Genomic DNA, 17217 nt, shown 5'->3' on the forward strand with positions numbered 1-17217 from the left:
TTGATGTGCATGTCACAGTATACTAAAAATAAATTCATGCAGATTAACTAGCTATATATAAATGTAAAAGAGTGTACTAGAAAAGAGCGCAGAAGGCAATTTCAGTTACTGAGAACAGGAAGGCATTTTAAAACATGATGTGAAATTCCAAACATGAAAGAGAATGAGTGACATATTTGACCCTATTTGTTTAAAAATCTGTATAACAAGGAAAGAGTAAACATAAGTTGAGGTCTTGTGTAGAAAAGCACAACGTATATAACAAAGGGTTAATATTAGTAACAGATGAGGCAAGAAATTCAGATAAACTGTCAAGTCAAAAAATAAACAAAGCTATTGAAGACTCATTCAGAGCTTAAGAAGTGATGTAGGACAATGAACTTATGAAAAGATGCCAAGTCAAAATTAGAGAAGTGTAAACCAAATATACAATCTAGATGAAATCAATAATAGCATTGGAAAAAGACTGCAGAGTATAGTCAATAATGATGATATCAGCATCAAAGTAGAAAAGGGGAGAATGTGGGCAAGGATTTTTATCAGGGAATGGAGAATGACCAAAAGGCACCAACAAGGAGACGTTCTCTTCAGCCTTGTCCGCAGGGGCAGCAGAAGGAGCAACCATTTCCAGGGATCACAGGAAAAAAGACACTGGGGAGAACTGGGCCCCAGGTTTTGGAACTTGGCCATTGCCAGTCACAGCCCGGCAGAGACAGTGCTGAGGGAATAAATACCCAGACCTCAGTGTGTTCCTATCTTCCAGTCGCCTGCTGAGGTCTCTTTTGGACCTGACCATCCAGAAGGCAGAGGGACAAGTAGCCCCCTCTGGTAACAGGGCTGACTTGGAAGAGCAGGCACACTTGAGGGGGAGAATAGACCCCAATGTGAATATGAGGAACTGGTCCATTTCTTCATGCATGATGGGAGCTAAATTAGTCTAGAAAATTAGCACTTCGAATAAAACTCATTGACCATTTGAACAATAATCTCCTTCTAGGAATCTGCCATAGAAATAATCATATATGTGAAGAAAGATGTAGGTACAAGACATTCGATTTTTTTTTTTTTTTGAGGAAGATCAGCCCTGTGCTAACATCTGCCAATCCTCCTCTTTTTTTGCTGAGGAAGACTGGCCCTGGGCTAACATCCGTGCCCACCTTCCTCCACTTTATATGGGACGCCCCACAGTATGGCTTGCCAACCATGCGTCGGTGTGTGCCCAGGATCTGAACTGGCGAACCCCCGCAGCCCCAGTGGAGCGCACGGGCCTAACCACTTGCACCACCGGGCCAGCCCCAAGACATTCATTTTTTAATAATAAAAGTAATATGTTTATTAATAGATGATTTATTATTTATTATTATTATTAATAAGCAATTTATTTTAAAATTTATGACATATCTATCCTATATGAAATATAACCCAGTCTCTATGCATTGAACTGCTAAGACACTGAAGTTAGATTGCTGAGTTAAAATAGCATGTTGCAGATAAATACTTGATTTTCTCATTAAAAAAGAAATTTGAGTTACATAACTCCAGAGTTCCTAGCCGTAACATTACAGGTTTACATTCTCTGAACTCAGTAGCAAACTGATACAGAGACCATTTGGTCATAAAATAATATCCTAAGAGAGAAAACAGGCAATCTAAATTATATTAAATGTGAATTCTGATGCATCTAATTTTGTTTATTAAGCCTCATTCCCTGGGTCATCCCCAGAAAAATCAATTTGCTCCTCCTGTTTCATCAAACTTTTGAACAAACTTTAAAAAGCAGAAAATTTGTGAAAAAGAATGCCAGCTTGTCTAACCTAATCCATGTTTGTTAGCTTCTACATTTGGTAAGAATTCCAATCATAGTTCTTAGTGTCCTTTGGAGGATGTAGAATCCCTGAGAGCTTGTTTTTATGGGGTAGAAGTGATTTGTTTGGCCAAAAGCTGACGGCATCACAGGGACAAACACATGAAAACACTCTGAAGTTTGAACATTTTAAACTACTTCATGCAAGGCTGCTTATTCTGCACCTAAGCAAGTGCACGAGTGCCTGAAACATTCCGTTTATTTATTTCACTCTGCAAACAAGAAATTCGAGGAGGCAATTGTTCCTCCACATCTACAAATTCTGAGTGTTACATACCATGTGTCATTTGACTAAGAATTTCCCAGCTGCACAGTTTCTTATGAATCTTTGTTAGTAGAGGCTTTGGAAAGTTATATTTTGAACACTTTAATTAAAAAATAATTCATTGTTCTAAAAACATTTCTATCTAATTTTTTTTTTTTTGCTGGAGATAGACTAAAACAGTCATCTTTGGAAGAATATGGTTCTGCATCTCATATTACTGTTTTCTTCCACTTTGTTCCCCAAGTCTACGGTGTTGTAAGTAGAGACCAAATGTGTGTATAATTATGGTCTAGCAAATTGAGGAGTAATACACACACTTCTCAACTCTTTTAAAAGTTACAGAGAGTGCACCTTGTATTCAGTCTGTTTGACTGCACAAAACTATCGTAAACTGGTTTTCCAACATTGTTTCCCAAAATACTGCAAGATCCTTATTTTACAGTCATGATGTAATTGAGTGTGTCAAGAGGAAAGGGAATCTGTACTGTTGAAACCACCTGATAATTCACAAATTGAGACATTCAATTGGAAATTTGTATAAACACAAACGAGTCTGTGGTGTTATGTAACAGGTTCAACAAGGCACTGCTTACCACAAATACCACCCCCTCATTTACTCCTGGTGTTAAACCATGGTCTATTCCACTTAGATCAACACCATTCAGTTTACTGACCTCACTCCTTTTGTCTCCTCACCTCCAGTCTTGCACTGTTTCAATTAATTTCCGCTGATATAACATTTCTCAAATGCAAATCTGATCATTTCACTACTGTTTGTAAAATCCTAAATCACAGCAAGGCAAGAAATGATGCTATAAAGTGAAACAAGGAAGGAGTTACTCTCCTGCTTGGTCAGCCATCTGCCCTGTGCTCATGCTGTGCCTTTCCACGGCATCACGTTCCTGAGCATGTGCCCCAGCTCCAGCCTCCTGTAGTCATCTGAAGGTAACATCTAGCCATTACTAAACACGGAGCTCTGGGGTCTTCTCCCAGCCCCCTTTTTTTCACTGAACTAGCACATCACAGGTAGAACTGGTGTCCCTATGAGCTGAACCATTTCCACAGGAGCATCAAAACAATTTGTATATTTTATTACAACTATTTGCACAAACTGCACCTACAATTCAAATTCCTTGGAGAGAGCAGCCATGTGTTATTCGTATTTTATACTTATTTAGCTATTAGATGTTATTTTTATTATAACATAGCATAATAAATGTTTGCTGAATAAATGAAGGATTGAATGTTTGATGTTCTTCCTCTGCCTGCTTGTATAAAAAATAACATGTGTATGTCAAGATACCACCTCATGTGGTGAACCTTTCCTAGATCCTCCTTCCACCTGTGCTTAATATTGTTCCCACAATACCTTGTATGGTCGTGGATCCTCAATCTACCGTAAGGTGCTAATGATTTCAGGGAGGTAACACCCACTAGAAACTTTCAGAGTTGGACAAAGAAGAGCAAGGTCGCCTTCAATAAAGGTGGGCAGATGACTGGATTGCCACAGTAATGATCAGCCACATTAAAATGAGTATGATTTCTAAGGTAAGTCACTTACATGTCCACCAAGCAGAAAATAGGAACTCAAAAAAAGGGAGAAAAGTCTGCCACTTTACTTTTTATTTTTAAGTAATTTTAAATTTACAGAAAAGTAGGATGAACAATAATAGTACAATTAACATGCATATACCCTTTACCTAGATTCACTTATTCATATTATACCCCTTTTGCTTCATCACCTTTCTCCTTCTGTAACTCATCAGTTGCACACCTTATGATATTTTTTTCTAAATATTTTCATTATATATTTCCTGAGAATATGCTATTCTCCCACAGAATCACAGTGCAGGTATCAGCTTCAGAAAATTTAGCATTGATACAATTGTATAAATATTTTCAATGCAGAAGGAGTATAAAAATGAAGAGTTGTGCAGTATAGGAAAACGATGCCTCCAAAAGGGATGAATATAGGATGACATATCACGGTATGAGAATCCGAGGAATAGCATTGGCATAAGGTACTAAACTTCTGATGTGTAGGGAGAAGGAAAATCAATCATTAGTACCAAAATTTCCTATTTTATATTTTCCCGAAAGATAGATCCCAAATTTAACATTTTCTTTAGAGCCCCTGTGACATCCTTATTCCTAAGACTATAGATTAAAGGGTTTAGAAGAGGAGTGAGTGTGGTGTAAAAGACAGATACAACCATGTCCTTCTCAGGGGTGTGGTAGGAGCTGGGGAGCATGTAGGTGTAGGCGGCAGCTCCGTAGAAGAGGATGACCACAGTCACGTGGGAGGAACAGGTGGGGAAGGCCTTCTTCCGCCCCTCTGCTGAGCTCATCTTGTAGATGGTGAGGAGGATGAAAGAATAGGAGCTTGAAATGACTGTCACAGGGATGAGGAGCATGAGGACACAGCACAGGAACATGAGTGTCTCATAGAGGGAGGTGTCTGAGCAGGAGAGCTTCATTAAAGCAGGGGCCTCACAGAAGTAATGATAGATCTCCCGGGATCTGCAGAAGGGGAAGGTCATGGTGACAGGGGTGAGGATGAAGCCATCCACTGATCCCAGGATCCAGCAGCCAGATACCAAGAGGAGACATACCCTGTGGTTCATGAGGATAGGATAATGGAGTGGATGGCAGATGGCCACATAGCGGTCATAGGCCATGGCAGCTAGAAGGAAAAATTCTGAACCTACTAGTGTCAAATAGAGAAACATCTGCATCCCACATTCAGGGGCTGAGATCTTATTCACAGCCATGACCTGGTCCATGAGCATCTTGGGCACAGTGACAGAAATGTACATTATGTCCATGAGAGACAACTGGCTGATGAAGAAGTACATGGGGGTGTGGAGGTGGGCATCAGAGTATATCAGAAGGATCAGGATGGTGTTTCCAGACAAGGTCATCAATAAAACAACAAAAATGATCACACAAAGGACAACTGGGTGCTTGGAATGACTGAAAAGTCCCACCAGAATGAAATCTGACCATCTGGTGTTGTTGGCCAACCAGGTGGTGTTGTCCATGAGATTTCACCTAGATCACCAAGGAAAGCTTAGAGATTAATAGATTATTCATGAGATATGATGGCCTGAAATGAATGATTTGTGAGCTTGTGTGTTGGGGTGTGAGTGTGCATGCTAACCCAATTGTGCTAACAGGAAGAGGTTCCATGAGTCTCCAGATATGGGGATTGTAAATTATCTGTAATTCAACAGTATTACCAGAAAATTAAGAATTTGCAACTGTGGGTGAAAAGAATCCTTAACTTGCAGTAAGATTGCCATAGTTCAAGGTCATGAGATTTTCTGATGATAGACAGTGTTGCTTATCAACAAGTATTAAAATTTGCAAAACCACCGCCCTATGCAAAAACAAAAAGCAAATCATTGAAAAAAAGATAAATCAAACTCCTTATTTCTAGAGTTTTTTGTTATAGAAGTAAGAATTGAATCAACCTCTCTGATTTAAGGATCCAACTGGGAGCTTAAAAACTCTGGAAGGTGTATTACATATAAAAAAGCTTTAGAGAGTAACTGAAACATAATTTGGGGAAATTCCATACCAAAAGTTTGAACATCCTTTGCCTGTAGGCTCAAGACATGCTGTGAGGTTCTGTGGTTGTGTGTAATCACCCGAACAGGTTGGAGTTTTCACCAATGACCAAGCCCTAAGATATTCTGGGGACACCAAGTAAGGAGCCCAAACTCTGAGGCTGGACTGTGGCTGTGGGTCATTTATCCTCTACCCACCATTCCTCTGTTGACTCAATAAAAAAAAGGATAACAATGATTGACCTCAGATGCAGTGAGGATTAAACAAGGTAAAATAATGAAAGTGCTAGGAACATTACTAGTTACAGGTGAGTAAGTACATATACTGTTAGTTTAAAGAGTTAATATCTACAAAACTTACTGTGCAGAATCTATGTAACAGACGTCTGTTACTATTATTGACTTAGATGTATTACTTTAGATCTCCAGTCTTAGTATCTATTTATACATATAAGAATTTGGAAAATAAAAAACAATCTACTGAATGGGAGAAAATATTTGCAAATCATATATCTGATAAGGGGTTAATCATCAAAATATGTAAAGAACTCATACAACTCAATACCAAAAAAATAATAATCTGGTTAAAAGATGGGCAGAGGACATGAATAGATATTTTTCTAAAGAAGATATACAGGTCGCCAACAGGTACATGAAAAGATGCTACACATCACAATCATCAGGGAAATGCAAACAGAAACCACAATGACATGTCACCTCACACTTGTTAGAATGGCTATCACCAAAAAGACAAGAGATAACAAATGCTGATGACGATGTGGAAAAAAGGGAAACCTTGTACACTGTAGGTGATAATGTAAATTGGTGCAGCTACTATGGAAAACAGTATGGAAGTTTCTCAAAAAAATTAAAAATAGAACTACCATAGATTCCAGCAATTCCACTTCTGGGTATTTATCTGAAGAAAACAAAAACATTAACTTGAAAATATGCACCCCCTTGTTCATTGCAGCATTATTTGCAATAGTCAAGATATGAAAACAACCTAAATGTCCATGGATGGATGAATGGATAAAGAAAATGTGGAATATATATATATGTATATGTACATATAACAATACCACAATGCTGCAATATTTATTGCATATATATATATACACAATAAAATATTATGCAACCATAAAAAAGAATGAAATCCTGCTATTTGTGGCAACATGGATGGAACCTAAGGGAATTATGCTAAGTGAAATAAACCAGATAGAAAAAGACAAATGCCATATGATCTCACTTACATGTGGAGTCAAAAAAAAAAAAAACAAGCTCATAGATACAGAGAGCACATTGGTGTTTGCTAGAGGCAAAGGGTGGAGGTGAGCAAAATAGGTGAAGGGAGTCAAAAGGTACAAACTTCCACTTATAAAATAAATGTCATGGGGATGTAATATACAGCATGGTGACTACAGTTAATAATAGTTAATAGTTAATAATACTGTATTGCATATTTGAACATTGTGAATTAGACATGAAATTTCCTCATTTCATGGCAAGTTTTTTCAGCTACACCAAGAAAAATAATATATATGTTCATTTTTTTTAGGTCTTTGTTAATCATATTTGCAGCCCCAATACTGTCACTGAGCTTGAACATGCTAAATGTGTTTAAAAAATTTTTTAAAATAAAGCATAAAAAAAGAAAACAATTCAAACAAAAGAATTTGAATTTTATAATTTCTGTAGTCCCAGACTATATATATGTACAAGACTTTATATAAATACATATAAACCCTATACAAATATGTGTATTTGTATAAATATATACAAATATGAAACATAAATAAATATGTAATATATTTTTTTTATTTTAACCATGGTTAACCAGAGCTTTCTGGAGAATCCCATCTCGGTTCTGTCTAGTACGTGCTTCTACAACTTCATCTCCTTAAAACTTCTACCAGTTGTTCTGAATCTCAGGGAGAAGAGCTAGCATTATGAAGTTCACTGCCATTTATGAGACAAGACTTTAGCTGTTTTTGCAGACAACATCTGCTTTATTGTCTATAGCAATGAATTTTTTATGGAAACTGAGATGCAGACAGGAAAACTGAACAACACTGAGAGGTCTCTGACTCCAACTCACTGTTTCCTCTTCTATCATGCTGCTCACAGTCTGTGTCTGTGTTAGTTGCTGAAGATGAATCAAAGAAAAATTAAACTTGGTTACACTTAAGGAGGTCACAGTCAGTCTATTTAGGGAGAAATATTATATAAATGTGATTTAAAGTAGAGTCTTAAAATAGCTACAAAATAAATAAGAAAGAACAATAGAAGCAAAATGCATTTGGCCTTTCCGAAGAAAATCAGTAATAGCTTCTTCTAACTTTTCTCTTATGGAGATTAAACCTGTGCAACTTTTCTATTGCTGACATGTTAAATGTTAAATTTTACAAGTCCTTACCAACAAAAAGGATACATTGGCACTTCTTTCTGAGAAGAGTTTAGAAGTGGTCATGATACAGGCACATTTCAGTTTCCAAATTTCAAATACATTTTATACTCTTGCAATAATTCCAAAGACTAATTACGGTATTCAACTTATTAACAGTCCCAAGTTCTGGAGTGCTGAAGCAGTAGACAACACCAAAAATGAATGTGAAGTTTTACCATAAATATCCAGCAAATCTGGGACACATTGCGTTAAAAAAAGATAAGCTTTCTGTCAAATTCCACCCCCACTGGCAGATGAAAGCTGAGCTCTGTGCAAAATTTAAAAACGGTCCAATTAACGCAAAACACACTTTCCGACTGAGTCTATATTTGTTTTCAAAGTGAAGCAGGGACCAGCACAGTGACTGGCCACGTGTACAGACCTTGAAGCTGTTTTGGGAGTGAAGGGAGGGAAAGCAGTAGGGCACATATGGGTCACTGGGCAAATCTTTGTCGCATGTTGGCAAATGGGGGTGAATGTGATCAAGCCACACGGAACAGCCCACTAGGCACACCAGACAGACAAAGGAATGCTGTCTGTACCAAGCAAGGCAACTGGCCTCCCTGCTCGTTCTTACTCTTCTCTATCCACTTCCTTGAGTTTCATGTAAACAGCTTAGTGCATATTTAACTTGGGGAATTATTAACAGTGGTGGTAGAATAATACTGAATCTTTATTTGAAGCTGACATCATCTCAGCAATTGTTCTATTGCTTTACCACGTTTCACCTTCCCCAAGAGCCTAAGAGGTACTTACTCATCTTATTACCTGCCTTTACAGATAAAAAAAATTCAGGTTCCCAGGGCATCTGCTGAATATCACACAACTAGGCTGAGGGAGGATCCATGTCTTAGCGCAGGTGTGGGACCCAGAGCCTGTCACACTGCCTTAGTTCTCCAGGAGCACAGTCCTCCCTGCACAGTCTACAATGTGGGTATTACCAGTCACTGTCAGTTTCATCTGGGAAACATAAATATGACTGAGACATGAGTTTCAATGCTCTAAGTGCCGGAAATCATCCCCAATCAAAGTAAAATCTGTCACTTTTTTCTGGTAAAATTTCAGTCTCAAGAAAACAAACTCATCATCTAATAATATAGGAGGAATGTGAATTCTTTTGCTCATAAATAATTGGAAATCAAAAACTCATTTACTAATAAGTTGCACTAAATAAGTGATATACAAAAGATTTAAAAAACACATTTTTTTCTCTATAAAAATAGATGATAGAGAAAAACTTGGGGAAATACAGTCAAGAATTAACAGAATGTGTCAGAAGCAGAACAAGTCATAAACAGTAATTACCCTGTTGCTCCTGTAGTTCTGTCTTCCTGTCTGATTTAACCCAACATCAGATGATGCCACAGTCCTCATCCAGATGAGATAACAGAGTGTGGTTGTTGTCAACTCTACAAAGATAAATAACAGGGTGACACTGTCCCTGGTTTTACTATGCCCAATAAGGGAGTGGATAAAGGTTTTCTGTTGATTAATCCCATATGGGACTTTGACAAAGAGTGCTATTAAGAGAGCTAAAAAAGCTAATAGACATCTCTGTTGCACTTTCTGGTTTTCTTCTCATGTCTTTTTTCTTATCTCCTTTTATTGTTCACTAGAAATCTTAACCAATATTAACAATAATCTCAAATCTCACCATCATCAATAAAATCGTATCTATGAAATATATTTTAGTAGCCTTAGCCTTTCTCCCTTTACAACATATTTTTCTTGTATGTCTCTACCTTCATTTAATCTTCAAAATTATTTTGTGAGTTATTGATATTGTCCTCATCTTTCACAGATACAGACTATGAAACTCAGTCTAATTGATGTGCCAAAGGCAGCACCACTAATCAGTACTGTGGTTGAGACAAAAATTGAGGTGGTCTCCTCTACATCTCTGTCTGGATCACTCTTAATTAGGCTACTTACGGTCCTCTTTCTTCTGTTACTCAGTTGCAACCTAGGTGGTTTTAACATTGCATTGCATTTTTGGGCACTTGTATTTAATTTAAATGTTGAATGATAATTATAGAAAAATATAAAAACACAATTACAAAAAAAATTGTAAATCAACCATAATGCAATCACTCAGACAAAAATCATGCCTTAACTGTTACGTCTTGTCTTCAAACTACAAATATGTATGGAATATATATCATGTACCAGGCAGTTGAGATAAACCAGGGAACAAGATAGAAGCAAACCCACTCTTATGGAACTTCCAGCCAAATTCTTCTGAATCTTTTTCTGTATGCATGTTCTGGAACTATATTGATCATTTTCCCATGCTACCCTTTGTCCAGATTGTGACTTCTGTTTGTAAGGCCCACACTTGGGAGCTGGAGCCTCCAGTGTCCTCCAGGGTTTCAGCCTGCAGATGGTTTATCCAGACCCCTTTGTCACCTGGTTTCCCATAAGGCTCTGAGAGTGCAGGTATTGGGGGGCACTGGACAGTGGGAGGAAGAAAAAAATTGCTTCCTTTTTCCTGCTCCTGGTGATGGTCTCTGGCCAATATTGTCTACAGCTGCAGCAGCTGTAGACAACTGAGGACCATGGGGGAGCTGCAGGATCCAGCACCCCAAAGGCAGTTTCAGTGGCATTGGTGGGGTGCAGGCAACTGTGTGTCAACCAGCGGGTGGGGGGGCGTCCCACCATCATCCCCAGAATGCACAGTCTTCATCAGCTCAGCAGTGAGGGGTACATGGGGCTCCAGTGGTTGGTAAGGACTCCTGGTCCTTGGGTGACAACATTCTCCTTCATGCTCTCCCAGCCTTCACTCCAGCCTTTTGTCACCTCTGTAACCAATCTCCTGCATTAAATCCCTTCAGTTTGAAATGTGTAAAGTGCTTGTATATGATTGGAGACAAATAGTGAGATTAATGTTCTGTCAAATTACTTATAACTCAATTTTACCATCCACTCTAATATTGAAGAATAATTTTTTTTCAGTAGTGACATAAATTTCCTTTTATTTTTTATTTTGATTTTTTTTAATTTTTTGTTTATTGCAGTAACATTGGTTTATAACATTGTATAAGTTTCAGGTGTACATCATATTACTTCTATTTCTGCATAGATTACATCATGTTCACCACCCAAATACTAATTACAACCCATCACCACACACATGTGCCAAATTATCCCTTTCACCCTCCTCCCTCCGCCCTTCCCCTCTGGTAACCACCAATGCAATCTCTGTCTCTATGTGTTTGTTTATTGTTGTTATTATCTACTACTTAATGAAGGAAATCATACGGTATTTGAGTTTCTCCCTCTGACTTATTTCACTTTGCATAATATCCACAATGTCCATCCATGTTGTCACAAATGGCTGGATTTCATGGTTTCTTATGGCTGAGTAGTATTCCCTTGTGTATATATACCACATCTTCTTTATCCATTCGTTGATTGATGGGCACTTAGGTTGCTTCCAAGTCTTGGCTATTGTGAATAACGCTGCAATGAACACAGGGGTGCATGTATCTCTACACATTGGTGTTTTCAAGTTCTTTAGATAAATACCCAGCAGTGGAATAGCTGGATCACATGGCAGTTCTAGCCTTGATTTTTTGAGGAATCTCCATACTGTTTTCCATAGTGGCTGCACCAGTTTGCACTCCCACCAGCAGTGTATGAGAGTTCCCTTCTCTCCACATCCTCTCCAACACATGTTGTTTCCTGTCTTGTTAATTATAGCCATTCTGACGGGCATGAGGTGATATGTCATTGTAGTTTTGATTTGCATTTCCCTGATAGTTAATGATTTTGAACATCTTTTCATGTGTCTGTTGGCCATCTGTATATCTTCTTTGGAGAAATGTCTGTTCAGGTCTTTTGTCCATTTTTTAATTGGGTTGGTAGTTTTTTTGTTGTTGAGATGCATGAGTTCCTTATATATTTCGGAGATTAACCCTTTATCAGATGTATGGTTTGCAAATATCTTCTCCCAATTCTTAGGTTGTCTTTTCGTTTGTTGATGGTTTCCTTTGCTGTGCAGAAGCTTTTTAGTTTGATGTAGTCCCATTTGTTAATTTTTTCTATTGTTTCTCTTGCCCGGTCAGACATGGTGCTTGAAAATATGTTGCTAAGACCGATGTCCCAGAGCATACTGCCTATGTTTTCTTCTGGAAGTTTCATAGTTTCAGGTCTTACATTCAAGTCTTTAATCCATTTGGAGTTAATTTTTGTGTATGGTGTAAGCTAAGGGTCTACTTGCATTCTTTTGCATATGGCTATCCAGTTTTCCCAACACCATTTGTTGAAGAGACTTTCTTTTCTCCATTGTATGTTCTTGGCTCCTTTGTCAAAGATTAGCTGTCCATAGATGTTTATTTCTGGGCTTATTTCTGGGCTTATTTCATAGGGTTTATTTCTGGGCTTTCGATTCTATTCCATTGATCTGTGTGTCTGTTTTTGTGCCAGTACCATGCTGTTTTGGTTACTATAGTTTTGTAGCATATTTTGAAATCAGGGAGTGAGATATCTCCAGCTTTGTTCTTTTTTCTCAGGATTCCTTTAGCTATTCGGGGTGTTTTGTTGTTCCATATAAATTTTAGGATTCTTTGTTCTATTTCTGTGAAAAATGTTGTTGGAACTTTGATAGGGATTGCGTTGAATCTATAGATGGCTTTAGGAAGTGTGGGCATCTTAACTATGTTAATTCTTCCAATCCAAGAGCATGGAATGTCTTTCCATTTCTTTGTGTCTTCTTCAATTTCTTTAAGTAATGTTTTATAGTTTTCTGTGTACAGATCTTTGACCTCTTTGGTTAAGTTTATTCCAAGGTATTTTATTCTTTTTGTTGCAATTGTAAATGGGATTGTATTCTTAATTTCTCTTTCTGCTGCTTCATTGTTAGTGCATAGAAATGCAACTGATTTTTGTATGTTGATTTTGTATCCTACGCCTTTACCATATTCGTTTATCACTTCTAAAAGTTTTCTGGTGGATTCTTTAGGGTTTTCTATATATAAAATCATGTCATCTGCAAATAGTGAGAGTTTCACTTCTTCCTTTCCAATTTGGATCCCTTTTATTTCTTTCTCCTGCCTGATTGTTCTGGCTAGAACTTCTAGTACTATGTTAAATAAGAGTGGTGCGAGTGGGCATCCTTGTCTGGTTCCTATTCTTAGAGGGATTCCTTTCAGTTTTTCACCATTGAGGATAATATTAGCTGTGGGTTGGTCATATATGGCCTTGATTATGTTGAGGTACTTTCCTTCTATACCCATTTTATTCCGAGTTTTTATCATAAATGGATGCTGTATCTTGTCGAAGGCCTTCTCTGCATCTATTGAGATGATCATGTGATTTTTATTCTTCATTTTACTAAAGTGGTGTATTACGTTGAGTGATTTGCGACCGTTGAACCATCCCTGCATACCTGGAATAAATCCCACTTGATCACGGTGTATAATCTTTTTAACGTATTGTTGTATGCCATTTGCTAGTATTTTGTTGAGGATTTTTCCATGGATGTTCCTCAGGGATAGTGGCCTGTAATATTCTTTTTTTGTATTGTCCTTGTCTGCCTTTGGTATCAGGGTGATGTCAGCTTTGTAGAATGAGTTAGGGAGCTTCCCCCACTCCTCAATTTTTTGGAAGAGTTTGAGAAGGATAGGTATTAAGTCTTCTTTGAATGTTTGGTAGAATTCACCAGGGAAGCCGTCTGGTCCTGGACTTTTATTTTTAGGGAGGTTTTTGATTACTGTTTTGATCTCCTACTGGTGATTGGTCTATTCAAATTCTCTACTTCTTCTTGATCCAGTTTTGGAAGGTTGTATGATTCTAAGAATTTATCCATTTCTTCCAGATTGTCGAATTGGTTGGCATATACCTTTTCATAGTATTCTCTTATAATCTTTTGTATTTCTGAGGTGTCTGTTGTAATTTCTCCTCTTTCACTTCTGATTTTACTTATTTGTGCCTTCTCTCTTTTTTTTTGGTGAGTCTAGCTAAAGATTTGTCAATTTTGTTGATCTTTTCAAAGAACCAGATATTGGTTTTATTAATTTTTTCTATTTTTTTGATCTCTATTTCATTTATTTCTGCTCTGATTTTTATTATTTCCCTTATTCTATTGATTTTGGGCTTTGTTTGTTCTTCTTTTTCCAGTTCCTTTAGGTGCACTGTTAGATTGTTTATTTGAGAATTCTCTTGTTTGTTGAGATAGGCCTGTATTGCTATAAACTTCTCTCTTAGAACCGCTTTTGCTGTATCCCATAAACTCTGGCATGTCTTATTTTGATTTTCATTTGTCTCCAGGTATTTTCTGATTTCTTCTTTGATTTCTTTGTTGACCCAGTCGTTGTTCAGTAACATTTTGTTTAATTTCCACGTATTTGTGGCTTTTCTGATTTTCTTCCTATAGTTGATTTCTAGTTTCATACCACTGTGGTCAGAAAAGATGCTTGGTATTATTCAATCTTCTTAAATTTATGGAGACTTGTTTTGTGGCCTAATATGTGATCAGTGCTGGAGAATGTTCCATGTGCATTTGAAAAGAATGTGTATTCTTTGGTTTTTGAATGGAATGCTCTGTGTATATCTACTAGGTCCATCAGTTCTAGTGTGCCATTTAAAGCCAATGTTTCCTTATTGATCTTCTGTTTGGATGATCTCTCCGTTGGTGTAAGTGGAGTGTTAAAGTCCCCTACTATTATTGTGTTACTGTCTATTTCTGTTTTTCTGTCTGTTAATAACTTCTTTATATATTTAGGTGCACCTACATTGGGTGCGTAGATATTTACAAGTGTTATATCCTCTTGTTGGATTGTTCCCTTGATCATTATGTAATGCCCTTCTTTGTCTCTTTTTACAGTTTTTTTTAAAGTCTATTTTGTGTGATATGAGTACTGCTACCCCAGCTTTCTTTTCTTTGCCATTTGCGTGGAGTATCTTTTTCCATCCCTTCACTTTCAGTTTGTGAGTGTATTTAGGTCTGAAGTGTGTCTCTTGTATGCAGCATATATATGGGTCTTGGTGTTTTATCCAATCAGCCACCCTATGCCTTTTAATTGGAGCATTTAGTCCATTGACATTTAAAGTAGCTATTGATAAGTACGTACTTACTGCCATTTTTTAACTTTTCTTTTCCTCAGTGTTTTAGTAGTCCTTCTCTGTTCCTTTTTTCTTCTATACAGAATTGATGGTCTCTTTAGTTTGGCATCTGTCTGAAAGCTCTGCTCTTTTACTCCTCTCCTCCCTCCTTTTATGTTTTTGATATCATATCTAACCTCTTTTTTGTGCTTTTGTATCCATTACCCTCTTATCATGGAAATAGATAATTTTTCCTATTTGTGGTCTTCTCTATTCCCCTTAAATCAGTCCCTTTAACATTTCTTGTAGCACTGGTTTCTTGGTGACAAACTCCTTTAATTTTTGCTTCTCTGGGAAATTTTTTATCTCTCCTTCCATTTTGAATGATAACCTTGCTGGGTAGAGTATTCTCGGCTGTAAATGTTTTCCTTTTAGCACTTTAAATATATCGTGCCACTCTCTTCTAGCCTGTAAGGTTTCTGCTGAGAAGTCAGCTGATAGCCTTATGGGGTCTCCTTTGTATGTTAATTGACTTTCTCTTGCGGCTTTTAGGATTCTTTCTTTATTTTTAATTCTGGACATTTTGATTATGATGTGTCTTGGTGTGGGCCTCTTTGGGTTTATCTTGTTTGGGCCTCTCTGTGCTTCCTGTACCTGGATGTCTCTTTCCTTCCTTAGGTTAGTGAAATTTTCATCTATTATTTCTTGAAATAGATTATCTGCCCCTTTGTCTCGCTCTTCTCCTTCTGGGACACTTATAACATGCATGTTAGTGTGCTTGATGTTATCCCAGAGGTCCCTCAGACTGTCCTCACTCTTTTTAATTCTTTTCTCTTTTACCTGTTCACCTTGGGTAATTTCTTCTAGTCTTTCATCCAGCTCGCAGATCCGTTCTTCTGTATCCTCTACTCTGCTTTTGAGTCCCTCTAGTGAATTTTTCATTTCCAGTATTGTATTCTTCATTTCTGATTGGTTCTTTTTTATATCTTCCATTTCTTTGTTGACATACTCACTGAGTTCATCTATTCTTCTCCCCAGCTCAGTGAGCCTCCTTAATACTCTTTGTTTGAACTCTCTGTCGGGTAGGTTGCTCATTTCAGTTTCACTTAGTCCCTTTTCTGGGGTTTTGTCCTGTTCCCTTACTTGGAATGTATTCCTTTGCCTCCTCATTTTGCCTCTTTCCCTGGCCTTGTGTCTACGTATTAGGTAGGTCAGCTATGTCTCCTGCTCTTGGATAGGTAACCTTATGTAAATGATGCCTTAGCAGGTCTGCAGTGTGCTTCCTTCACTTCTCAATGTTCCAGGGGTGAGCCCTATGTGTGCTATATGTGTCCTTCTGTTATGGCCTGTTTGCTCTCCCTGTAGGCGCCCAGGGAGGCCGTGTTATGCCCCTAGCCAGCTGTTGTAATGCTAGCTGCTTGTAGTTGTTGTGGGCCCTTCAGTCTCTTTATGAGTTGTGGGGAGCCCCAGCACAGTTGTCTGCAAGTTCTAATACCACATTTGTGTTGCAGTATTTCTTTTAAGTGAGTAGTCCCCCAGTGTGGCAGTTTGTTAGGCTCAGGGTCTTACAATTGCTATAAGCCTCCCGCCTTTAGGTCTCTTATCAGCTCTCTGAGGATTGCAGCTGGGTGGGGCTGGCCTCAGGCATGGGTGCACCCAAATGTTTCAGGCTTTGGAAGGTAGGGCAAACCCCCTATGTGGGTCTTTGTGAAGCAAAAGTCTTCTGCAGCTGACAAGCCCTGCTGCCCACAGGTCCACACACACAGTCAACACAGTCCTACCCTGTGAGCACATCCCAACCTCCTGAAGTGGACCCAGTCTCTCCATGGTAGGAGCCCCACACACTCCACCACCTGCCCATACTCTCTACCCACTCCTTGTGCACGCCCTGCCCCACTGAGGTTGGCTCAGTTGCCAGGCTGCAGAGAATCCAGTCACCAATCTATGCAGGCCCACATGTTGCCTGAGGGCTTATTGTTGGGTGGGGCCAGTCTCTAGAGTATGCTGCCTGCCCTGGCTGAGCTTGATTAAA

The 17217-nt window shown here is 38.2% G+C and overlaps 1 protein-coding gene across 1 annotated transcript; it reads right to left on the reverse strand.

Moving 5' to 3' along the window:
• Positions 1 to 4207: 4207 nt before the first annotated feature.
• LOC101395238 (olfactory receptor 2T5-like) lies at positions 4208 to 5170 on the reverse strand. The gene has a single exon (XM_004427496.3). The coding sequence runs from the start codon at positions 5168 to 5170 to the stop codon at positions 4208 to 4210; it is 963 nt and encodes a 320-aa protein (XP_004427553.2).
• Positions 5171 to 17217: the final 12047 nt, after the last annotated feature.

Source organism: Ceratotherium simum, chromosome 39, assembly GCF_057802395.1.
Source record: "Ceratotherium simum simum isolate JZ-2026a chromosome 39, ASM5780239v1, whole genome shotgun sequence".
Classification (NCBI taxonomy): Eukaryota; Metazoa; Chordata; class Mammalia; order Perissodactyla; family Rhinocerotidae; genus Ceratotherium; species Ceratotherium simum.

Bases quoted from the DNA above. Each gene is read 5' to 3' on its own strand.
- LOC101395238 (XM_004427496.3), bottom strand. From the start codon at position 5,170: ATGGACAACACCACCTGGTTGGCCAACAACACCAGATGGTCAGATTTC.